The sequence below is a fragment of the Anomaloglossus baeobatrachus genome, chromosome 6 (assembly GCF_048569485.1).
Source record: "Anomaloglossus baeobatrachus isolate aAnoBae1 chromosome 6, aAnoBae1.hap1, whole genome shotgun sequence".
NCBI lineage: Eukaryota > Metazoa > Chordata > Amphibia > Anura > Aromobatidae > Anomaloglossus > Anomaloglossus baeobatrachus.
The window spans coordinates 101297602-101323599 of NC_134358.1; the positions used below are offsets into that span (position 1 = coordinate 101297602).

Here is a 25998-nt window from a genome sequence, read left to right on the forward strand (position 1 = left end):
TAAGCTCCAATGGGGAAAAAAAATCCTTCCTGACTCCACATCCGGCAATCAGACTAGTTCCCTGGATCAACACCCTGTCATAAAATCTAATATACATAACTGGTAATATTAAATTTTTCAAGAAAGGCATCCAGGCTCTGCTTAAATGTTAGTAGTGAATCACTCATTACAACATCATGCGGCAGAAAGTTCCACAGTCTCACTGCTCGTACAGTAAAGAATCCTCGTCTGTGATTATGATTAAACCTTCTTTCCTCAAGATGTAGCGGATGCCCCCGTGTTCCAGTCGCAGGCCTAGGTGTAAAAAGATCTTTGGAAAGGTCTCTGTACTGTCCCCTCATATATTTATACATTGTGATTAGATCCCCCCTAAGCCTTCGTTTTTCCAAACTAAATAACCCCAAGTTTAATAACCTGTCTTGGTATTGCAGCCCACCCATTCCTCTAATAATCTTGGTGGCTCTTCTCTGCACCCTCTCCAGTTCAGCTATGTCCTTCTTATATATCGGTGACCAGAATTGTACACAGTATTCTAAGTGCGGTCGCACTAGTGACTTGTACAGAGGTAGAACTATATTTTTTTCATGAACACTTATACCTCTTTTAATACATCCCATTATCTTATTAGCCATGGCAGTAGTTGCCTGACACTGTCCACTAAAGTGAAGTTTACCATCCACCCATACACCCAAGTCTTTTTCTGTCTGTTTTACCCAGTGTTCTACAATTAAGTACATAATCATAAATGTTATTTCCTCTACCCAAGTGCATGACCTTACATTTATCTACATTAAACTTCAATTGCCACTTATCAGCCCAATCCTCCAATTTACATAAATCTCCCTGTAATATAAAATTTTCCTCCTCTGTATTGATTACCCTGCAGAGTTTAGTATCATCTGCAAATATTGAAATTCTACTCCGCATGCCCCCAACAAGGTCATTAATACATATGTTGAAAAGAAGCAGGCCCAATACTGACCCCTGTGGTACCCCACTATGAACTGAGACCCAGTCCGAGTACGTACCATTAATAACCACCCTTTGTTTCCTATCACTGAGCCAGTTTTTAACCCAGTTACATATATTTTCTCCTATCCCCATTATTCTCATTTTATGTACCAACCTTTTGTGTGGCACGGTATCAAAAGCTTTTGAAAAGTCCATATACACAACATCCACTGCATTTCCCTGGTCCAGGCTTGAACTTACCTCTTCATAGAAGCTGATCAAATTAGTTTGACAGGATCGATCCCTCATAAACCCATGTTGATAGTCTGTCATAAGGTTATTTTTCTTGAAATACTCCAGTATAGCATCTCTCAAGAAACCCTCAAGGATTTTACCAACCGTAGAGGTTAAACTTACTGGCCTATAATTTCCCGGCTCAGTTTTTGTCCCCTTTTTGAATATTGGCACCACATTTGCTATGCGCCAGTCCTGCGGTACCGACCCTGTTATTAAGGAATCTGAGAAGATTAAAAATAATGGTCTATCTATCACAAAACTCAATTCCTGTAGTACTCTGGCAGCGGTGTACTTCCTGCTGGGTTAAGCAGGTAATACTCAAGGGTGAATTTTTGGTATTACTGGTCATGTCATCTGCCATGGCATTTTCTTGTATAAATACCGTAGAAAAAAAGTCATTCAGCAGGTTGGCTTTACCCTCATCCCCCTCCACCATTTCACCAAGACTATTTTTGAGGGGGCCAACACTATCGCTTTTCAGTTTTTTACTGTTTATGTAGTTAAAGAATATTTTAGGATTATTTTTACTTTCTCTCGCAATGAATCTCTCTGTCTCAAACTTAGCTAACTTAATTTGCTTTTTACATATTTTATTTAATTTTCTATAATTATATAATGCCTCATCACTACCTACCCTCTTTAATTCTTTTAAGGCTTTCTGTTTTTCTTTTATTGCTTCCCTTACAGCTCTATTTCGAGATAGGGGTTTCCTCCTATTTCTAGCATGTTTGTTCCCATAGGGTATATTTTCTGCACAAGCCCTATTCAGGATGCTCATAAAAGTCTCCCATTTGCTTTGTGTACTTTTATTACTAAGTACATCATCCCAATTTATTGCACTAAGATCATCTCTGAACCGTTTAAAATTGGCTTTCCTGAAGTTTAGTGTCCTTGTAGCCCCTCTACTATACATCTTAATAAAGAATACATGAAAACTTATTATTTTGTGATCAATATTCCCCAAGTAACCCCCAACTTGTATATTTGATATGCGGTCTGGCCTATTGGTTAGTACAAGGTCTAGTAGTGCTCCCCCTCTTGTGGGGTCCTGTACCATTTGTGAAAGGTAATTATATTTCATTGTTATCAAAAATCTATTTCCTTTGCTGGAACTGCAAGTTTCTGTTCCCCAATTTATATCAGGATAGTTAAAGTCCCCCATAATAATTACCTCTCCGAGACTCGCTGCTTTATCAATTTGCTTTATGAGGAGATTCTCTACCTCTTCCATAATATTCGGCGTCTTATAACACACCCCTATCAGTATTTTATTTTTCATTCTCCCCCCCCCTTATCTCCACCCATAGGGACTCTACATTCTCAGTACCCTCACATATGTTGTCACGCAGGATGGGTTTTAAGGATGATTTTACATATAGACACACACCTCCCCCTCGCTTATTTGTACGGTCATTCCTGAATAGGCTATAACCCTGTAAATTAACAGCCCAGTCATAGCACTCATCCAGCCATGTCTCTGATATCCCCACTATATCATCATTTTTTTCCAACAATATTAATTCTAATTCCTCCACCTTATTTGTGAGGCTTCGGGCATTAGTGTACATGCACGTTACGTATGACTCTGTACCTCTATTCCTGCTTACTGTATTAACTGTCCTAACCCTTCCCCCCGTACCACCCCCAATTTCATTACTTGTGCCCTGGTCACTATCCGCACTACATTCCCCTTCTATAAAGTGAATACCCTCGCCCCCCATTCCTACTTTAAACACTCCTCCAACCTTCTAGCCATCTTCTGTCCCAGCAGAGCTGCACCCTCCCCATTAAGATGCAGCCCATCCCTAGCATAGAATCTGTAGCCAACTGAAAAGTCGGCCCAATTCTCCAGGAACCCAAAACTCTCTTTCCTACACCAATTCCTGAGCCACCTGTTAACCTCCCTGATCTCCCTTTGCCTCTCTGGTGTGGCTCGTGGCACAGGTAGTATTTCCGAAAATACCACCTTGGAGGTCCTTGCTTTAAGCTTACAACCTAATTCCCTGAAATCATCTTTAAGGACCTTCCACCTACCTCTAACTTTGTCATTTGTGCCAATGTGTACAATGACCGCTGGGTCCTCCCCAGCCCCTCCCAGTAATCTGTCAACCCGATCAGCAATGTGCCGAACTCGAGCGCCAGGAAGACAACACACTGTTCCGTGATCCCTGTCTTTGTGACAGATTGCCCTATCTGTCCCCCTAATAATTGAGTCCCACACTACCAGTACCTGTCTTGCCTGCCCTGTACTCCTATTCCCCCCCTTACTGGAGCAGACACTCCTCTGGCGTTCAGAGCAGCAATGCTACCCCTGTAATGACATCCCCCTCATCTGCCAAGTTTGCAAACCTATTGGGGTGTGTCAGTTCAGGACTAGCCTTCCTAGCACTTTTCCTTTTATCCCCCTTTCTAACTGTCACCCAGCTACCTACCTCACCGTCCTGCCGCTCCCTACTACGATCCTCCCCCACATCTGACCCAGCAAGCTGCTGCTCAGTGAGCAGCAAACTCCTTTCCATATTGCTAATGCATCTCAGAGTTGCCAGCTGCTCATTTAGATCCAGTATCTGGGCTTCCAAATGTGCAACTTGTGCACATCTCGAACAACAGAATGCACCCTCGAACGGCTTTTCAAGGACTGCATACATGAGACAAGATGTACACTGGATCGCATTAGCAATAGTGGAGCACATTTTCTAATGGAGATAGCACTAAACAAATGTTAAGTAATTAAACAACTAAATACAAACAATTCTACTCACACTTACTTTTGCTCACACTTTGTTCACTCACGCTCACAATGAAGAAGACGGGCCAAAATTCTAGGCTAGCGGCGCACGGTTTTCAGAAGTCTTCCTTACGGCTGTAACGGCCAAAACCCGGTTCTCCTTGAGCTCGCGGTGACTCTTCACTTATCCCAGAAGGCACTGGGAATATGGGGAATATGCAAATTTTCCTCGCAGGACTCGTCCCCTGGTATAACAGGATGGGCCTAGGATGAGGGCCATATTAACTAGGACGAGGGCTATATATACACCAGAAAGGGTACATCTATACAAGGATGAAAGACATATATAACAGAATGGGATCATACAGTTGAAACCCGAAGTTTACATACATTATCTAAAAAGAAACACATGCATATAATGCATATAAATAATTTTGGTTCCTAATTGACCTAAAATGGGAAAGGTTTATTCTGATTTCATGTCAGATAGTGAGAAAAACATGCAGATGTGTATTTTTAGATAGTGTATGTAAACTTCTGGTTTCGAGTGTATGTTGATAAATGTGAGCACTAGACATGCCCTGTCTTGTCGCCAGTTGTATATTCCTGGAGAGCCCCTTTGAGGGCCATTGTTTCATCTCTATGTTCTTTTAATTACCGCTTTACGAATATCTTTAGCATAAGCTATGCATCACTTTCATTCACAGAGATCCGGAGTGCTATCATTGTCAGAAAGTGAAAGTGTTCAAGCTTGTAATACCTTTGCTGGCATCTTTGGAAATTGAGATTAACAGCTATGCTAAATTGGGCCATGGAGTGGGACCATAAAAAAGGAAATTCTATACCATTTTGTCACAAGTGTCATTTAAATGGTAATTTACTTTAATTATACAGTGTATATGTGATATACTGATATACCGTTGCTCTCTTCATGGCCAAATTATCTGGGGGCAGCTTTAATAGGGTTTCCCTATTCCAACCTTTAAAATATAATCTTCTGTCTGTGAATCTATTGAATTCATAATTTATAGAGAGAATTAAAGACTTAGTGTGATATAAAATGTGTGTGAAGCATTTAGTCCAACTTTTTCTTTCTTCTGGACTGATTTAAACTAGAACTTAATCAGAGAAGATATAATCTGCGAGTGCACTGAGATGGTAATAGTGGATGGTCAGCGAATGATGCCATATTGGATGGAAAGTCTGACTCTAGTCCTATTATTTGTTTCATTATATGAAGTGACGTGTTTAGTCAAAAGAAAAGGGGTTGTCATGAAGATGACCATCTTATAGCATGGCCTAAAGGCCGCTTTACACACTACGACATCGATCAAGCGATCTCGTTGGGGTCACGGAATTTGTGACGCACATCCGGCCGCTTTAGCGATGTCGTTGCGTGTGACACCTTTGAGCGATTTTGAATCGTCGCAAAAACGTTCAAAAACGCTAATCGGTGACATGCCCCCCTAATCTCAATTATCGTTGCTGCTGCGTGTACAATGTAGTTCGTTGTTCCTGTGGCAGCACACATCGCTACGTGTGACACCGCAGGAACGAGGAACCTCACCTTACCTGCGGCCGCCGGCAATGCGTAAGGAAAGAGGTGGGCAGGATGTTCCGGCCGCTCATCTCCGCCCCTCCGCTTCTATTGGGCGGCCGCTTAGTGATGTCGCTGTGACGCCGAACGAACCGCCCCCTTAGAAAGGAGGCGGTTCGCCGGTCACAGCGACGTCGCTAGGCAGGTAGGTAGTGTGACAGGTCTGAGCGATGTTGTGCGCCACGGGCAGCTATTTGCCCGTGTCGCATAACCGATAGGGCGGGTAAGCACACTAGCGATATCGGTAACGATATCGCAGCATGTAAAGCGGCCTTTACTCAGGATGCATTTATGCTATTTGCGGATTTAGGCCATCCCTGGCTAATGTTTATGGGTGGCCCGCTATGCAAAGTAATGGAGCATCCCTTGCAGGTGCTAAGCTATATGCAAACGCTCAAAATATACTTATATATTTACAATTAAATTTTGAGCAAATTTTATGCCGTCAACCTCAGGGCTGTGGAGTCGGAGCTCATTTTCGTGGAGTCGGAGTCGGTATAAAATGCACCGACTCCGACTCCTAAAATATATAATAAATTGGGGACAGTAGTGCAATACAGAATGTGCTGAATATTTTACTAAATAATAACATTTAGTATAATGCTTATATTTAAGTGAAAAATGTATTGTAGTACAATGTGAACATTAGACATTTAATTATATATAATTATTATTGAAATACAACTTTAGAACACAAAAAACTAATAAATTGTAAATATGTAATAAAATATGTAATATTAATATATATATATATATATATATACACACACACACACACACAAGATATATATGTAATCTACTGTATATTACATAATGTATTACATATTTACAATTTATTACAGTTTGTGTTCCAAAGTTGTATTCCAATAAATATATTTTATGTTCTATCCAAATATCTTGATTATTGTATCATAAAAATTATTAAATGTCTGATGTTCACATACACATGTTCATGTATTACAATAAATTTTTCACCTAACTATAAGCAATATATGTAGGAGTCAGAGTCGGTGCAAGAGAAATTGAGGAGTCGGAGTCGGAGTCGAAGGTTTGGTTTACCGACTCCACAGCCCTGGTCAACCTGCCATAACAATGCTGTCACGCTGCCGGGTATGACAAGTGTGGCACGTGTGTTCAGATCTACAGGAAACCTGACGTACAACAAAAATGTAACAAACAATACAGCAAGTAAGGGGGAACACTGAGAAGACAATAACAACGGTGAGCCCTAGCTCTAGTGAGAAGGGTAGATGGGACACCTCCTATCCTCACTTGCAGATGTTCCTACTCTTCTAGCCAGGCCCTATAAAGTCTCCTCAATTGTCGTTGAGCATGAACCCGAAACCCTGAGAAACCCTGTAGTTGTCCTGGCTAGGACGTTGGCAAGTGGGAGTTGGTATACCAACCACAGCACTAATATACACATAGAAATGTAAGACAAACAGGGGAAAACAGCAACAAAAAAAGGATAAAGTCTAACCTCTGAAACACTCCTTCACAGGACCTTACACCAAGGTGACCAGAATACAATGGATTTGTATCTTCAGCAAGGACTATTGGGAAAACACTACTACTTATACCTGAAGGGACATGGTTACAACGCAGCTGCAGCTGAAATGCTCTGCTGGGAGCTGCTGGCAACAAAACTGACATTAACTGCTTAGGTCCCAAAGGAAATAAAACTACGTTTAAATATAGAGCCTAAGATGGTAATGAGTGACTCTAGTCCTGAACCTGTCACTAGTTTTCAAAGATAGAGCGACAACCGTGACAAATGCACCTTCATTCAGATGAGTTTGGACGCTAACATCCTACGTCATGCTACACAAGACTATATAACTCTTTTGGACCTAGACCTATAAAATGTACTCAGGAAAAAGAGAAATTAGGATTTGACCTCATTTACAAATATCTTGTTCAGTATTTTTTTTATAGTATTTGTAAACCAAAATCAGGAGTGGATTCTACTGAAAAAATGGTAAGATCTGCTTGTCTTCTAGGTTCTGGACCCATTACTGACTTTACTTCTGTGGTTGACAATTAGGGCTTGCTCACACGAGCAAGTGCTATCCCATGTTTTATTGGACAGCCCCCCGCCCAATGTTATATAATAGGGCAGTGCTGATTTGCACTTATTTCTCATTCCGATTTGGCATAAGAAAACAATCACAGAATGGTACAAGTGCATCTGATCGGGTGACACACACCCATACAGATCTATGGGTGCATGGAAATCATTGGACTGCACTCGGATGTCATCCAATTCCCACATACTCATAGAATAGAGAGGATGGAGAAATTTTGTTCTTCTTTTCCTGACAGTGAGAATCAGATCACACAATATTTGAGAGTTTAATCTGACTGTCAGCATAATCGGCCTGATTTTCTCACATGAGAGACTGTACGGCCGTGTGAGCGATCTCTTAGGCTATGTTCACACTATTGTATTTTCTGTCCCTGGAAAAAACTAACAGTACATGGACCAATTTTATTGAATACGGCTGCTCAGAATATCATTCTTTTACACAGACCAAATGTCTGCTTGAATAAAATTGCAGCATGCTCTAGTCTTCTTCGTATGTCGGATAGGACTCACCTATTGAAGTCTGTGGTGCACAAAAAAAAAAAAAAAAAAGATCCCATACTGTTCAACCGCTCCTCATCTGATTTTTACGGATACATCTCCATTACTTACATAGGAAACTGTTTCTGGTTTTGAAACTTTCATTCACTGCTGATATATAAAAGCAAATGGCATATGGGTGACAATACAGATGCAGAATTAGTTGTTTTCTTCTGGATGAAAATCAGATGATTTTCTTATAAGCTTGTATGAACTTAGCCATACAGTGTGCAAATTGCCAATTTTGGAGCAAAAAGGGCTTGAACAGATGAACAACAATGCACTGTCAGGATGAAGACAGTTACAACCTGCAGAAATGTAACGCACAATGCAGTCACCTCCCACCTTGAGAATTTACAGTATGTGAAGGTGTTTTTCCCCGCAGTGGAGTAACAGAACAAGAACAGTTCGAGAAATACAGTCATAGTATATTATACATTTTGAAAAATATCAATATTTCTTTGTTCATTAGGATTTGCAGGCTGGTTCCTCATTGCCGTCTCTCTACTTTTCACAGTGGTCATATACAATATTGCAGCATTATCCTACTCAGTCCAAGGGAACACAGCTGCTATAATAGTACAGCACAGGCAGGTACATGGCAGGGTGCATGCTGCCTCTTCAGGCAGTAGATTGGAGGGGTGCTGACTAGGGATGGGCGAACCTGATGTTCGGTGTTCGGTTTCTGGACCTAACAGCAACTTTAAGGCTATGTGCGCACGTTGCGTAACTGCATGCGTCCTGCATCCCCTGCACAATCTATGAAGATTATGCAGGAGCCGTGCGCACGTGGCGTATTAGAGCGCAGCGCTTTGGCTGCTGCCAGCAGCGTGCGTTCTAAGAAGTGACATGTCACTTATTCCGTGCGCTCTGCATGAAGTCCCTGCTCTGTCTATGGCAGGGGCTGGGAGGGGCAACATGCAGAGCGCATGAAATTGGCTTTTGTTTCTGCAGCGATTTGAAGTGCACGTGTGCTGTTCAAAAAGCTGCAGAAATTTCTGCAGGGACAGTACGCAACGTGCGCACATAGCCTTAAAAAAAGAGTTCGGGTTCTGAGTTCGGATGCTTTACATATGATAACTAGGGATGATCGAATACTTCGATTATTCGGCTTCGCGAATATTTTCCGAATACTTCGCCGCTATTTGACTATTCGATGCGCAATGTAAGTCTATGGGATGCCCGAATAGTTCCGAATAGTTGTTATTCGGGTTTCCCATAGACTTACATTGCGCATCGAATATTCGCGAACAGTCGAATAGCGGCGAGGTATTTGGAAAATATTTGCGAAGCCGAATAATCAAAGTATTCGATCATCCCTAATGATAACCACTCACGCGATCATTGCTGTGCTCAGATAGGCTCGGTGCTTGGCCAAGTGTGAGCCCCTTGCAGTGTTTGAACGGCTCACACTGAGATGGAACAACAGCCTGATCGGATGTAGTGTGCACCCAACAAAAAATGGAAAACCCCCTCCCACCCTCCTCCGTACGTATTCTGCTTACTGCTGGCTTTAAATGGACGGAGACTCGAACTGCCAATCAGTGAATTCCATTGGGGTTCGCGCCAAGTCCAAACAAATGGCGGTATGGTTCAGCTGCAGCCACCGAAGCAAACTTCTATGGGTTCGCTCATCTCTAGTGCCGACAATGGAACCCCATCCAATCTCATATTGATGGTCTATCTTAACACCCTATTACCTAGCCATGTTGTATGTAGAAGAAAAAAAAAGTTAATTGTATTAGTGGACAAAAAATGCCCAGTTTGAAACTATCAAGAAGATATGTGTTATAATTCTCATATTTTGAGTGTTTATTTTCAGCTTTATTGATCAGTATATAATTTTTCAAATGCTGAATCAAAATCTCAATTCCTTACAGCACCTACATAACCAAAACTGGAGAGAATCAGCCAAAATTACATTAGGGAATCTAAATCTAATATAATTTCATTAAAAACACAAATTCCTTCCATGGCGTGGACAGATTCCCGGAGAGGACTATGGGGTACTTTGCACACTAGGACATCGCAGGTGCGATGTCGGTGGGGTCAAATCGAAAGTGACGCACATCCGGCGTCGCTGTCGACATCGGAGTATGTGAATCCCTTTTACTACGATTAAAGAGCGCAAAAGCGTCGAAATTGTATGATCGGTGTAGCGTCAGTCATTTCCATAATTTCGGAATGACCGATGTTACGATGTTGTTCCTCGTTCCTGCGGCAGCACACATCACTGTGTATGAAGCCGCAGGAGCGAGGAACACCGCCTTACCTGCGTCCCGCCTGCAATGAGGAAGGAAGGAGGTGGGGGGGATGTTTACGTTCCGCTCATCTCCGCCCCCTGCTTCTATTGGCCGCCTGCCGTGTGACGTCGTTGTGACGCTGCACGACCCACCCCCTTAGGAAGGAGGCGGTTCGCCGGCCAGAGCGACGTCGCAGGGCAGGTGAGTGCATGTGAAGCTGCCGTAGCGATAATGTTCACTACGGCAGCTATCACAAGATATCGCAGCTGCGACAGGGGCAGGTACTATCGCGCTCGGCATCGCTATCATCGGCTAGCGATGTCGTAGTGTGCAAAGTACCCCTAAGGCTCACATCCACGGCTAGTGATTCGCTTTTTGTTATTTATTTGTAATAGTAAGACAGTGATTTGCAATTTAGATTGGGCATAGATTTTAATTCCCCAGTTGTTGTTTTTTTTCCCCAGAAACTTTCCTTCACTTATTGCTTAGTGATCTAAACAACATCAGGAAAGGAATACTTGTACAGATGTCACTAGTGTTATATGTTATTTTGCAAGTTTATGTAACTTTCTATGAGACATATAAAATAAGTGAGCAATGTTCTGTACATGTAATTTTATATCATCGTCAGCTGCTACTAATTCTCTCCATGCTCAAAATATACAATATACCACAAAAATGAGTACACCCTCACATTTTTTGTAAATATTTCCTAATATCTTTTCATGGGACAACAGTGAAGATCTGATACTTTGTTACAATATAACTCAACACACAGCCATTAATAGCTAAACTGCTGGCAAAAAAGTGAGTACAACCCTAAGTGAAAATGGTCTAATTGTGCCCAACGTGTCAATATTTTGTGTTACCGCCATTACTTTCAAGCACTGACTTACTACAAATGGGTGATATACTGTATGTAATTCATCACACAATAGATGAAAGACAACTGTACAGGCAATATCAGATGTTAGCCTTGTTTCCCATATTGTAGGGGATGCTACTCACTTAAAAGGAGTGTCACTTTTCAGAAAACTTTTTTCATTGGCTGCGGTAGCTATAAAAAAAATAAAGTATGGCTTTCTCTCTCCAGGTCTAGTGTTATGCACCCCGATATCTGTCCTTTGGCTGCACCCCTGACATCACATTTACAGTGCTGCAGCCATTCAGTGGGCTCAGTGGCTCTGAGTGGCTCATGCCGTGTCAGGGTAAGAGCCACTGGGCTCACTGATTAGCTGCTGCACACTGTTGTGACTGCTGCAGCCAGAACATAGAGGCCAGGGCAGCAGTGGAGAGTAGGGGGTGGATACAGAAAAGTTAAGTAAAACAGTTGTTTTTTTTATAGCTACCCTAGCCTATAAAAGAAAGTTTTCTGAGAGGTGAGAACCTGTTAAAACTCACTGTGTATGATGAAAAAGTAAACATTAAAGTAATAAGTGACAGTCCAACTTGGAATGTAATATAGAAGCAGGAATGAATATTTAGTGCAGCACCCTGGAGAAAATGAACTTTATTTCTCCTGGGAGCCGTTGCCTTTCAGTCATGGAGGCGTGCCCAAATTGATTACAGTCACAGCTCACAGCACTAAAAACATCAGCTATAACATAACCACGCCCCGGCATTGACTGACAGCCGCCGACTCTGTACTAATGCACTGCTGAGCCTGCTGTCAGTTAGTGCTGGGGTGTGCTATCAGCCAATGCTCTCAGTGTTGTAAGCAATGGCTGTAATAGCTCTGGGCACACCTGCATGACTGAAAACCGGCGGCTCCCAGGAGAAATAAAGTTAATTTTTTCTTGCGTGCCGTACTTTTAGCGCTGCAGCTAGGCACCCCAATAATGCAATTAACCTGCAGATTAACCCTATATCTGCAGGTTAATAGCATTATTGGTTGTGACAAGCTCCCTGTAACCCATAATCGTAGAAGATTTGTGTAATAGTGTTGCACCTCTGTCATTACCAGTAGAGATGTCAAGGTGTCTGGAGAGATTTCTGTACTTGGACTGTTGGTTGATTTAGGGGCAGTTAAATAATCATATACATCCTGGAGAATATAGTCTATGTAGGTATCATGAAAGAGCTGATAGTGATTGATTATATTGAAAGTGGGTACCAGCAGAACATTCACCATTACCTATAAATATTACTTGTGAAAGTGCTTACTGAGAACAGAAGCTGAGCCACCTCATCTATCATTAGTGCTCTCATTTCGATCCTTCGTCCATTCAGCTCTGCTAACCTCTCCTAGGCACAATGCTCCTGATGAATTATACATGAGGCAGACTGCATCCTCTAGAGGTGACAGGAGCGTATTTCAATTTGCAGAAAACTTCTAATTTCTGAGCTCTATGAAAACAAAGGAATATTTAATGTTTATCGAGTAAAAGATAAACCTGCAAAGTTCTTTCTAGATATAGTAATTTGTCTATGCATTCATGTCCCCAAGCACCAGCTTTACCCAACCTTTTTTGGCACATAAACAGTGTATAACATTACATCCATTTGCTGATTAGATGCAATGCAATGAAGCAGCCATGTGTAATGAGGGTAAAACGTGAAACCCCCATCTGTTGCAGATGATTGACTGTTGTCTATCCATTTTTTTTATATGCCACATTGACTATGAATGTTACTTTAACTGGACGAGAGAATGAGAGGACTCTTGGTGACAATCACGGAGGAAGTGGCTAGAAGCCTAGTGATGGAGTGTGGTGACACAGGTATACTGTGCCATAATGCTATTAAGAGTAGGGATGAGTGAACCCAAGGTTCAGTGTTCGGTTTTTGGGCCGAACATCCACTTTAAAAAAACAAACAAAAAACAGCATTTGGGTTGGGAGTTCGGGTGCTTTACTTTTCCTGACCACTCATTCGAGCATCGCTGTGCTCCAGTACGCTTGGTGCTCAGCCCAGTGCTAGCCGCTTGAAGTGTTTGAATGCCTCACACTAGGGGTTACAACAGTGTGGTCAGATGTAGTGGCTGGCTGTGTATGGTTTGAGATCCGAACTGTCAAGCAGTGATTTCCATTGGGGTTCGGGCTAACGTCAAACTCGTGGAGGTATGGTTCGCCTGCACACGCCGATCAAACCTACACGGGTTCACTCATCTCTAATTAGGAAGGGGCTAGAAGAGGCGCGTAAATTGTGGAGATATTATGTGCTCAAGCAGGTCAATTCTGAGGTTGTGGGTGAGGTTGAGCAGTATGGACAAGATGTATCCAAACTGGTTGGACAGTATGTGAATCATCAATGACCAGTACAGCAGGGTATGCAGTATGGGAGATGTTCAAGCAAAGATGGAAGCATTAGATCCACAGAGCCAGATGTGTGGATAATACACATTCCATATTTAATCCAAGAGAGACCAGCACTCGTGTCCATAAAAAAATCATGAGACTTTATTCATCCATTAAAATAAAGGTGGGTCAGCACAACAAAGCACAGGGAGAAATACAGCCTTTGTACCATTATGCTGACTCGCCTTGATTTTAATGGATGAATAAAGTCTCATGATTTTTTTATGGACACGGGTTCTGGTCTTTCTTGGACGATATACAGTACAGACCAAAAGTTTCGACACACATTCTCATTCAAAGAGTTTTCTTTATTTTCATGACTCTGAAAATTGTAGATTCATATTGAAGGCATCAAAACTATGAATTAACACATGTGGAATGAAATACTTAACAAAAAGTGTGAAACAACGTATGCCTTATAAATGGGGTTGGGACCATCAGTTGCGTTGTGCAGAAGTCTGGTGGATACACATCTGATAGTCCTACTGAATAGACTGTTAGAATTTGTATTATGGCAAGAAAAAAGCAGCTAAGTAAAGAAAAACATGTGTCCATCCTAGAAATGAAGGTCAGTCAGTCCAAAAATTGGGAAAACTTTGAAAGTGTCTCCAAGTGCAGGGCAAAAACCATCAAACGCTAGAAAGAAACTGGCTCTCATGAGGACCGCCCCAGGAAAGGAAGACCAAGAGTCACCTCTGCTGCGGAGGATACGTTTATCCGAGTCACCAGCCTCAGAAATCGCAGGTTAACAGCAGCTCAGATTAGGGACCAGGTCAATGCCACACAGAGTTCTAGCAGCGGACACATCTCTAGAACAACTGTTAAAAGGAGACTTTGTGCAGCAGGCCTTCATGGTAAAATAGCTGCTAGGAAACCACTGCTAAAGACAGGCAACAAGCAGAAGAGACTTGTTTGGGCTAAAGAACACAAGGAATGGACATTAGACCAGTGGAAATCTGTGCTTTGGTCTGATGAGTCCAAATTTGAGATCTTTGGATCCAACCACCGCGTCTTTGTGTGACACAGAAAAGGTGAACAGATGGACTCTACAGGCATGGTTCCCACCGTGAAGCATGGAGGAGGTGTGATGGTGTGGGGGTGCTTTGCTGGTGACACTGTTGGGGATTTATTCAAAATTGAAAGCATACTGAATCAGCATGGCTACCACAGCATCTTGCAGCGGCATGCTATTCCATCCGGTTTGCGTTTAGTTGGACCATCATTTATTTTTCAACAGGACAATGATCCCATACATACTTCCAGGCTGTGTAAGGGCTATGTGACTAAGAAGGAGAGTGATGGGGTGCTACGCCAGATGACCTGGCCTCCACAGTCACCAGACCTGACCCCAATCGAGATGGTTTGGGGTGAGCTGGACCGCAGAGTGAAGGCAAAAGGGCCAACAAGTGCTAAGCATCTCTGGGAACTCCTTCAAGACTGTTGGAAGAGCATTTCCGGTGACTACCTCTTGAAGCTCATTAAGAGAATGCCAAGAGTGTGCAAAGCAGTAATCAAAGCAAAAGGTGGCTACTTTGAAGAACCTAGAATATAAGACATATTTTCATTAGTTTCACACTTTTTTGTTAAGTATTTCATTCCACATGTGTTAATTCATAGTTTTGATGCTTTCAATGTAAATCTACTATTTTCAGACTCATGAAAATAAAGAAAACTCTTTGAATTAAAAGGTGTGTCTGTACTGTATGACATGTGTATTATCCGCGTACCTGGCTCTACTGAGCTAAGGCTTCCAGCTTTGCTTGAATATCTCCTATACTGTGTACCCTGCTGTCCTGGTCCTTGATGATTCACATGCTGTCCAACAAGTGCACCGGGCAGGTGAGCTGATTATATATTTTTTTAACTTCAACATATTTCATGTGCACCAGTCATAATTATCTATTCTGCCTAAATATACAATATGGGGTGCCTGCATTTTATAATAAGACTTAAATTCTAAGGATGATATATTGTACAGATTGGATGATAGTTTATTTTTAGTAAGTATTGTCCGGTGATTTGCATGTGCAGCATGGAATGAATGACTAATAATTGTTAAGAAATGAGGACACACTGAGAAGGCTAGATCCAGTAGACATGTTTTGACTTTTGTGATTAGAAGATGAAAGCTGACCGAAAAAATCTTTAATTTCAGAGAATAGAGTGATGGAACCACATTGGCAGGACCTATTTCTTGTCATAGTTATAATATATGGTAATTACAGCAGTGATGTCCCGATCCTTATGTGGGGAGTTAGTGGATGTCAGATTTTTATATAAAGGACAGTCAGGAGTTTTTACCATTTGTCACAATGATCATATAGTGCGCACATATATTTTAACACAAGGACTGGGATTCAGGATTTTGAATGAACATCTCCTGCTGATAAAATAATAATTCCAATGATAGCATTATTATAGGAAAATTCATTTTTGCAATTTCTTGCAAAATATCCTTTTTTTCCCTTAAATGCCTAATACACTTGCATACATATAGTTAAGCAGAATAAGGTCCAAGTTATTCGGAGATGTGGAATGTTAAAGCTCATCTGTCACCAAATTCCTCAATACACACTTTATACATTATTAAATAGATCTGATAGACATGATGAGCCGTGTGGTCTTCCATGTAACTTTTAAGTATCACCATACAGCATTTCTGACTTGAATTTATATCAAAATAAGTAAACCAGTCTCATCAGGTCTACAAGTGCTGAAGTATGTTTTCTGGATTATGTATAGTTGAATCATTAGTTCTGTGTATTAAGGACTCTTTTAGACATCTAACTATCTTTCCAGTTTTTCTACTCAATTGCTCTGAGGTTTTGCTGCCAAATAGGTTTTACTATGGGGCTACTATATCCATTAGTCTGTGAGTGATAACAAAGGAAATGCCTGGACCAGGGAAATGTAGTGGATGTTGTGTATATGGACTTCTCAAAAGCTTTTGATACGGTGCCACACAAAAGGTTGGTACATAAAATGAGAATAATGGGGATAGGGGAAAATATGTGTAACTGGGTTAAAAACTGGCTCAGTAATAGGAAACAAAGGGTGGTTATTAATGGTACGTACTCGGACTGGGTCTCAGTTCATAGTGGGGTACCACAGGGGTCAGTATTGGGCCCGCTTCTTTTCAACATATTTATTAATGACCTTGTTGGGGGCATGCGGAGTAGAATTTCAATATTTGCAGATGATACTAAACTCTGCAGGGTAATCAATACAGAGGAGGATAATTTTATATTACAGGGAGATTTATGTAAATTGGAGGATTGGGCTGAGAAATGGCAATTGAAGTTTAATGTAGATAAATGTAAGGTCATGCACTTGGGTAGAGGAAATAAAATGTATAATTATGTACTTAATTGTAGAACACTGGGTAAAACAGACACAGAAAAAGACTTGGGTGTATGGGTGGATGGTAAACTTCACTTTAGTGGACAGTGTCAGGCAGCTGCTGCCAGGGCTAATAAAATAATGGGATGTATTAAAAGAGGTATAAGTGTTCATGAAAAAAATATAGTTCTACCTCTGTACAAGTCACTAGTGCGACCGCACTTAGAATACTGTGTACAATTCTGGTCACCGATATATAAGAAGGACATAGCTGAACTGGAGAGGGTGCAGAGAAGAGCGACCAAGATTATTAGAGGAATGGGTGGGCTGCAATACCAAGACAGGTTATTAAACTTGGGGTTATTTAGTTTGGAAAAATGAAGGCTTAGGGGGGATCTAATCAGAATGTATAAATATATGAGGGGACAGTACAGAGACATTTCCAAAGATCTATTTACACCTAGGCCTGCGACTGGAACACGGGGGCATCTTGAGGAAAGAAGGTTTAATCATAATCACAGACGAGGATTCTTTACTGTACGAGCAGTGAGACTGTGGAACTCTCTGCCGCATGATGTTGTAATGAGTGATTCACTACTAACATTTAAGCAGAGCCTGGATGCCTTCCTTGAAAAATTTAATATTACCAGTTATGTATATTAGATTTTATGACAGGGTGTTGATCCAGGGAACTAGTCTGATTGCCGGATGTGGAGTCAGGAAGGAATTTTTTTCCCTATTGGAGCTTGTTTGCCACATTGGGGTTTTTTTGCCTTCCTCTGGATCAACATGTTAGGCTACGGGTTGAACTAGATGGACTTAGAGTCTCCCTTCAACCGTAAAAACTATGATATGATACTATGATATGATACTATGATAAGATGAATAGTATTTATTTATGGTTGACCCTTTTTTAGCATATAGAGAATTGAAAAATCAATGTGATTTCTCAGGTCATGGTTGCATTGAGTTGTAAAGCGTTCCAGCACGCCTGTATGATGGAATGCCGGCGGCTCCCAGGAAATATAAACTTCATCTGTGGTGCCCCTGAGGCTTCAGTCGCCACAGGGCATTGCATTTCATTTAGGGTGCAATGATTGGACTCGGGTGATGAAGGAGTTAATCACTAGTGTTGTTTTTCACTTACAAACATCTAGCTATGAGTCACTACTTACACAGGAAGCCAGGCAATCTGGGGAAATCCAGGTTACCAGGGCAACAGCCACTAAGAGTCATCCCAAGGGTGGGGGCAATTAGTGAGAGAAACACACAAACAGTTTTTAGTCAGATCAGCCTAGGACAGAGAAGAGAGCAGACAGCCTTGAGAGAGCAGCGTTTAACAGGCTGGCCCTGGGGACGGGAGATAGGTGGAAATAGTCCCAGAGCCAGGGACCACAACACCGCACTGAATCTGCAGGAATGAGACTGGAATAGGGCAAGAGGCGACCGGTGGATATGCTGAGAAAGGACACATGGTAGTTGAGGTCGAGCCTAAAGGGTGCTTACACGCTGCAACTTCGCTAGCAATTGCTAGCGATGTCGCGTGCAATAGCACCCGCCCTCATCGTTCCTGCGACATTTTGTGATCGCTGCCATAGCGAACATTATCGCTATGGTAGCATCACATGCACATACCTTGTCAGCGACGTTGCTGTCACCGCCGAAAAATCCTTCTTTCAAGGGGGAGGTGCATTCGGGGTCATAGCGACGTCACTGCGGCGTCACTAAGCGGCCGGCCAATAGAAGCGGAGGGGCGGAGATGAGCGGGACGTAACATCCTGCCCACCTCCTTCCTTCCGCGTTGCCGGTAGGCGCAGGTAAGGAGATGTTCGTTGTTCCTGCAGCGTCACACGTAGCCATGTGTGACGCCGCAGGAACGACGAACAACATCATACCTTTGGCATCAACGATATTAAGGAAAGGAGCGACGTGTCAACGATCACCGTTTTTGAACAATTTTTCGATCGTTGATCGTCGCTCCTTTGTGTCATGCGCTGCGATGTCGTTACTGATGCCGGATGTGCGTCACTAACGACGTGACCCTGACGATATATCGGTAGCGCTGTCGCAGCGCGTAAAGCACCCTTAACTGTTCCCACAGTGACAGCTTAGACAGGGTGCAGAACCCTCGGTTGTGGAAACCTTCATGGACTCTAACAAATCTGCAGGGGATGAGGATTTCATGTCCCATCGTCCACTGCCCACTTTCCCGGAGCACAGTGACATATAGGATCCAGGGTCAGGGCTACGGTCGGACCCAACGGCAAGGACCCACGTCACCTGCACATGGGACAGGACACTTAACATGAACAGCAGGGTCCCCAAGTTGCATCAAGCCACAGGGATCCACAAACAAGCACAAAGAAGAAGGTCTCACACATTTCCACAGACACCAGTGATTGCCTTTGATTCACCCGGGATCGGCTGAAGTCCATCCATGGCAGCGGAGAGCGGCACCTCCGGGGTACCTTAAGAACCATAAGTAAAAAGAACTTTGAACCGCAGCGCCGGTGTTGTCCTTGTCATTGCCGGCGCTGCCGCCCCACGCTTCGGCGCCTCAGTCATGCCCATTGCCCTCATCCTCCCTGGGGCTCGCTCCACTTGTGGGGAGCTGGACTATTTGGGCTGCGTTAACATCAGCTCCGAAAGAGAGCAACACTTCGCAGTGGCGGCTAATCCCTGGCCGAGCACCACGGGTGGCTCTGCAAAGCATCCCCCATTCCCATCCAACACTGCCCCTGGAAGAGGAAAAGTCGCCAGAAGGGGTGGGCGGCGGAGGCCGAGACCCCAGTCACCGCTGCAACAGGTGACACGCTTCCCAGGGACCCTTCGCCCTCCTTCCAACCCCCTCTACACCTTGCACCTGTTTGTTTGTCATTTACATGTAGCCGACGGGGTCATGGAGCCGGGTCAGGCCAGTCACAGCAACCCCACAGAACCACTGGCCCGGTGACGAGTAACCCCTTAGGCCACGTGGGGCACTACACATCTTCTGCAGGTAGCCACGCTTTCAGTACAGTGGTTGTGTAAACAGGGTGGCACGGGGCACTGTAGTCATGGTCAGTGTGTCGTGCAACCCCCTGGTCCTGGTACAGGCAGATTGAGGGCCCAGTGGATGTCTGAGGTTCGTCCATTTACTTGCCCCCTGGGGATACTTTGTTTCCTTCTATTCTCTGGTTCAGGTTTCATCAAGGAGATGATAACAGAAGGATTTATTTTCTCAAACACAACTTTACTGATCTTCAGCAGGGTTTCTCATGCAGGTTAGATTCACGTTAAACCCTTCCTCTCTATCTCTTCCTTTGCTCTGTTCCTCTCAGTCTGTTCCATTCTTTCTCTGTCCACTCCTGCACTATACTGAGCTTCTTTGCCTTTGGCTGCCTTCTGTCACAGTAAACTGGTCCAACCCTGACCGATATCTAGGATCCCATCCTTGTTGTGAGGGTCCTGTGTACCCCTATGTCACCCAGCAGGCTGCTGACAATGGACCCACTCATAGGGGAATCAGTCCGACCTCGGCACCACACACACCCTCTTCCTCAGGCAGCCATCTTCTTCTCTCTGAACATTCTCCTGGACCCAGTGACCTAGTTCCCAAGCTCCTCCCAGAGGCTAAACCTTTCCTTATCGCCTGGTGTACTTGCTGTGAAATGTGACCAAGCTACCCTGCCATTTTGCACTCCAACAGCACTGTTTATCTAACCTGCGCTTTTCTAACTCTGCTACATGTTTTCTATCTATAAACCACTCTGCTGTCCTTACCATCACTGACCTAATGTTACTAATAATTTATCTAAGCATGCTCACTTTTTACACAATATAGTCTTTTAATAATAACCGGTACAAAACACATTACACACTTAAAGGCATATAAACACACATTAGTATTAAATACGACACTGTACCCTTTTGGACACTAGATGGCACCGGCCACACTTACAACATCACCATCCTAAAATCTAAAAAAATATTCTGGTTGGGGTCTTCAGAGAGGAGTTCTTCTCACATGGACCACCTCCTTACATTGAACACTTTTCTAATGCTATTAACCTTCGGATTAACCATTTACCTGCAGGTTAATAGTATTATCTGTTATGACACATTCCCTTTAAGCAAATGAATAAGTGCCGATCTGCAGGACCTGGGAGTGGCCACTAAACAGTGTGTTAGAGTAGTGGTTGGTCCACTCCACAATGCCTACATCCAGCCACTACTGGAGCTGGAAACAAGGGTTACCTTTTACTTGATGGTAGAGTATACTGGCCCGGAAGACTGGTCCAGTAGGCAACAGATGTCCGGTCAACCTGGAAGCAATTGAGGGGATCCACCTAGCCAGGTGGGTTGGAGGCCTTCCTTCTAGTGCTGTAGTGTGCGGGTCCCAGTGGCTTGGAGCTACACTGTGGTCCATTCTTCTTGTGTTGGTAGTGACTCTCACCCATATGGCAGGCAGCGCGAGTCCTTTGCTGGTGCTGCTCTTTGGTCACGGCTCCTGTCTCTACTATGCTGCTGTGCCCCAGGCACTTGGTTGGTCAGGAGACTTGCAATCTTCTACCGTCCGGATTCTGCTGGTGGGACTTTAGTGCCCAAGTGGCCTAGGGCACCGGTGCCCTGTTTTCTGCGCTCAATCCTGAGAGAGCTCAGTTACAGATTCCTTCTCAAAGACAGTCTCCACAGTTCTGCCTAGTTTAGTTTCACTTTCCTGTGTCTGGATGTTCCTAACTCTTCCTTTAGGTCAGAATGTATAGGGCAGCTCCCCTCAAACAGGTTTCTCGAGCCCCCTCCTCTGGTCTAGAGTAGGAAATGTTGAGTGCTGGTCACCTATCATGGAAGACCCCCGTTCTTGCTTCCAGGCATAGCATCACCCCCTGTGGGAAGGCAATATTACTGTGGCAACCGGACCACTGGGGTGCCACATTGGCGGCGCAAGCTTCCGAGCTCAGTGATTGGCTGCAGTGCTGTTGATGTGACAATGACAGACATCTGAAGTAGCAGCTAAGACTCAGCACTGGACCTGGGAAGGGTGAGAAATACACAGCTTGATTTTTTTAACAAAGACTGTAGCCAGGAGACAAGACTTTTCTGAAACTGGAAAACTCCTTTAAGTGTTTATCCAAGCACAAGTGTGCATCTATAGCTACGACTTTGTCTGGCACTGCAGCTCAGCCGCTTTGATGTCCTAGCTTTTATCCACTTTATGGATTGGCTTTGTGGACTGCACTATGTTCTCCCTCTCCACAGTTACATTTATCTAGAAAATAAAAGATTAGTTATGATTATAGCTATGGGACCCTCTGCTCTGTGTATGGCACTGATATGCTATGGAAGGCATCTTTCAAGCAGAAATCTTGCACATAATCGTTTATTACTACTACTAGGTAAGTGATAGATGAGGAGCTAAATACATATATGAAATAAGTAAAGTGCTAGTAAATGCCAGGTGTGATATACTGTGGTGGTTTCAGTATTTTATGTCAGTTTATGTTGAAGTGATGACAAATTGTCAGTAATACCAGCGAGGGTACTCAATTATTGTGGAGCCGTCTAATGTTTTGATGTCTTGTATCAGAACAAAAGCCGCAGTCGTATGACAGTGAAATTCCACTTATGTCTGAAGAGCAGATGGTCCATCTTCGGTGACATATTCTGCAATTTACTTAGAGAGCTCTACTGAGCCTCTTTTATCAGTTACTCTGAAGCACCTTGTCTTCTCTTGGGATATTACAATACAAAATTCAATATATAGTCCAAAGACTCAAATATCAAAGTATATTTATATTTCTTCTGCGGTAAACTTCTTAGGAAACTCTTGTAAAAAAAAAATACACAGATCTGAATAAAGTACAGCCTTGATATAAAGGAAAATGATAAGTAACCAAATACAAGGACAGTGATGTAATCTATTTTAGTCTTTTAGGACATGGACAACATTGCTGAAACCCTTCTGGTAAAGTAGAAAAGCATCACAATGGCCAGTGAAATTACTTGAAACTGACAATGTAATTTTCAGTTTACATTTACTGAATAGCATCTAATGAAAGCCAGACATTGCTTTTGAATTATGGTTCAACAGAAATGAAAAACAACAACAAAAAAATAATGAAAATCGCCTTGACAAAAATGATGGAACAGATTGAATATAATTTAACCATAGTGACTTGTGAAACTAAGCTATATCCTGTGATTAGTATCACGGGTGTCTACAAACTTGTAATCAGTGAGTCTGCCTATTTAGAGGGTGAAAAGTAGTCACTGTGCTGTTTAGAATCATGGTGTATACCACACTGAACAAGGACCGAAGAAAGCTAAGGAGTTGTCTCAGTAGATTAGAAAGAAACTTTATAGACAAGCGTGTTAAAGGTAAATAGACTATAAAGGGGGCTTTACACGCTGAGATATTGGTAACGATATATCATCGGGGTAACGTCGTTAGTGACCACATCCGGCGCCGTTACCGACATCGCAGCGTGTAACACAAATGAGTGACGATCAACGAGCACAAAAACGTGAAAAATCGTTGGTCATTGACACGTCGCTCATTTCATTTCCTTAATATCGTTGCTGCTGCCGATACGATGTTGTTCGTCAGTCCTGCGGCAGCACACATCGCTATGTGTGACACCGCGGGAGCGACAAACATCTCCTTACCTGCCTCCACCGGCAATGAGGAAGGAAGGAGGTGGGCGGGATGTTCGGCTCGCTCGTCTCCGCCCCTCCGCTTCTATTGGCCGGCCGTTTAGTGACATCGTGGTGACGTCGCTGTGACGCCGTACGCACCTCCCCATTGATGGAGGGATTGTTTGGCCGTCACAGCGACGTCGCTGCACAGGTATGTGCGTGTGACGCTGCCGTAGCGATAATGTTCGCTACGGCAGCGATCACCAAATGTCGCATGTACGACGGGGGTGGGTGCTATCGCGCTCGACATCGCTAGCAATCGCTAGCGAAGTCGCAGCGTGTAAAGCACCCTTAAGACCATCTCCAAACAGCTTGATGTCCCTTTTATTACAGTTGCACATATTATTCAGAAGTTTAAGGTTTATGGGACTGTAGCCAGCTACCTTAGATGTCAATAAGAGGAAATTTGATGCCAAACTGAAGACACTTTTAATATAAATTATAACAAAAGAGAACAGAACAATTTCCAAAGAGTAGTTATGGGTGAAAATGTTTGGCACTGCTCAGTACTCGATTAAGCATTGAGGTGCTCGAGGTACTCAATTCTCAATCGAGTATTCTGCTATTTGGACACTGTGCTCGAGTCTCCACCCTTCATGTTTTGCAGCTTTTTTTCAGCTACTAAACATCTTCATTGTCTTGCAGGAAATATGAAGATGAGTTGGACATGGATAAGGTGACAGCTGCCATGGTTCTGACCAGTCTTTCTACCAGCCCTTTGGTTCGCAGTCCACCAATTCGATATACTGGTAAAGTGGCCAATTATCTGCATGAAAGAATATTACTCGTCAGAAAGTCAGTAATTGCTGTATAGTACGTCTAGTCAGTGTTTGTAGTTAAATCCATGTTATGCCAAAGCATCTAGCGTTAACAATTTGCAGCAATTGTGCAAATGGTTATGATTTGAAAATATTCTACCATTGTGAGTATATGACTTTCAGAAGATTTGTCTCTCCGCGGTTGCAAACTACAAGCAAACCCTCTTCCATCTGCCTTCTGTACTATTGATTAAAGGGATATTCCAGTCAGAAGAATATATTTATTCACTGGATATGTGGTCAATGTAAGTGGGGTGTCCAGCTTGCTTTTACATTCACTGATTGGCAAAATGATGAACCACAGCTCTCACTCTGCCCCAATCCATAATATTGGGAATCGAAAGAGCTTGATGGGCGACTGAGTGTGCTTAGAGCTACTCCATTCAAAGTCTATTGCAAAGGCGTAAACAGATGATTCAGTGCCATAAATTTGGAATATAGGTTTAAGGGAGCATTCTTAAGCTGGGTTCACACTAAGCGACAGGGACAACGACGTCGCTGTTACGTCACCATTTTCGGTGACGTAACAGCGACCTTGTAAGTCGCTGTTATGATCGCTGCTTAGCTGTCAAACACAGCGATGCAGCAGCGATCATAACGTCGCTGTGCTACATGTGCAGAGAGCAGGGAGCCGCGCTTACCGCTGGCTCCTTGCTCTCCTAGGTACAGTACACATCGGGTTACTTAACCCGATGTGTGCTGCAGCTACATGTCACAGTGCAGAGAGCAGGGAGCTGCGCGCACTGCTTAGCGCTGGCTCCTTGCTCTCCTTGCTACAGTATACATCGGGTTAATTAACCCGATGTGTGCTGCAGCTACATGTCACAGTGCAGAGAGCAGGGAGCCGCGCGCACTGCTTAGCGCTGGCTCCCTGCTCTCCTTGCTACAGTATACATCGGGTTAATTACCCGATGTATACTGCAGCCACATGTGCACAGAGCAGGAGCCGGCACTGGCAGCAAGAGCGGAGGCTGGTAACGAAGGTAAATATCGGGTAACCAGGGAAAGGTCTTCCCTTGGTTACCCGATGTTTACGCTGGTTACAGCTTTCCGCAGCTGCCAGACGCCGGCTCCTGCTCTTTGCTCACTTCATTTCGTCGCTCTCTCGCTGTCACACACAGCGATGTGTGTGTCACAGCGGGAGAGTGACGACCAAAAAATGAAGCTGGACATTCAGCAATGACCGGCGACCTCACAGCAGGGGCCAGGTCGTTGCTGGATGTCACACACAGCAACAGCGACGGGACGTCGCTGCAACGTCACAGAAAATGGTGACGTAGCAGTGACGTCGTTGTCGCTGTGTGTGACACCAGCTTTAGGCCTTCCAGCCGTAATCCTGCAAATAAGGGATACTAAGGTCTGACAATTGGTGGAAGTCCCTGTGACTGGACATCCAACAATTTGCATCTATTACCTTTCTAGCCAATACGT

The 25998-nt window shown here is 43.4% G+C and overlaps 1 protein-coding gene across 1 annotated transcript in view; it reads left to right on the forward strand.

Moving 5' to 3' along the window:
- ZNF704 (zinc finger protein 704) overlaps positions 1–25998 on the forward strand; it is a 118488-nt gene that overhangs the window by 63560 nt on the left and 28930 nt on the right. The window contains exon 3 of the mRNA XM_075316293.1: positions 24395–24498. Within this exon, the coding sequence (XP_075172408.1) occupies positions 24395–24498 (104 nt within the window). The remainder of the gene's footprint in view (positions 1–24394; positions 24499–25998) is intronic.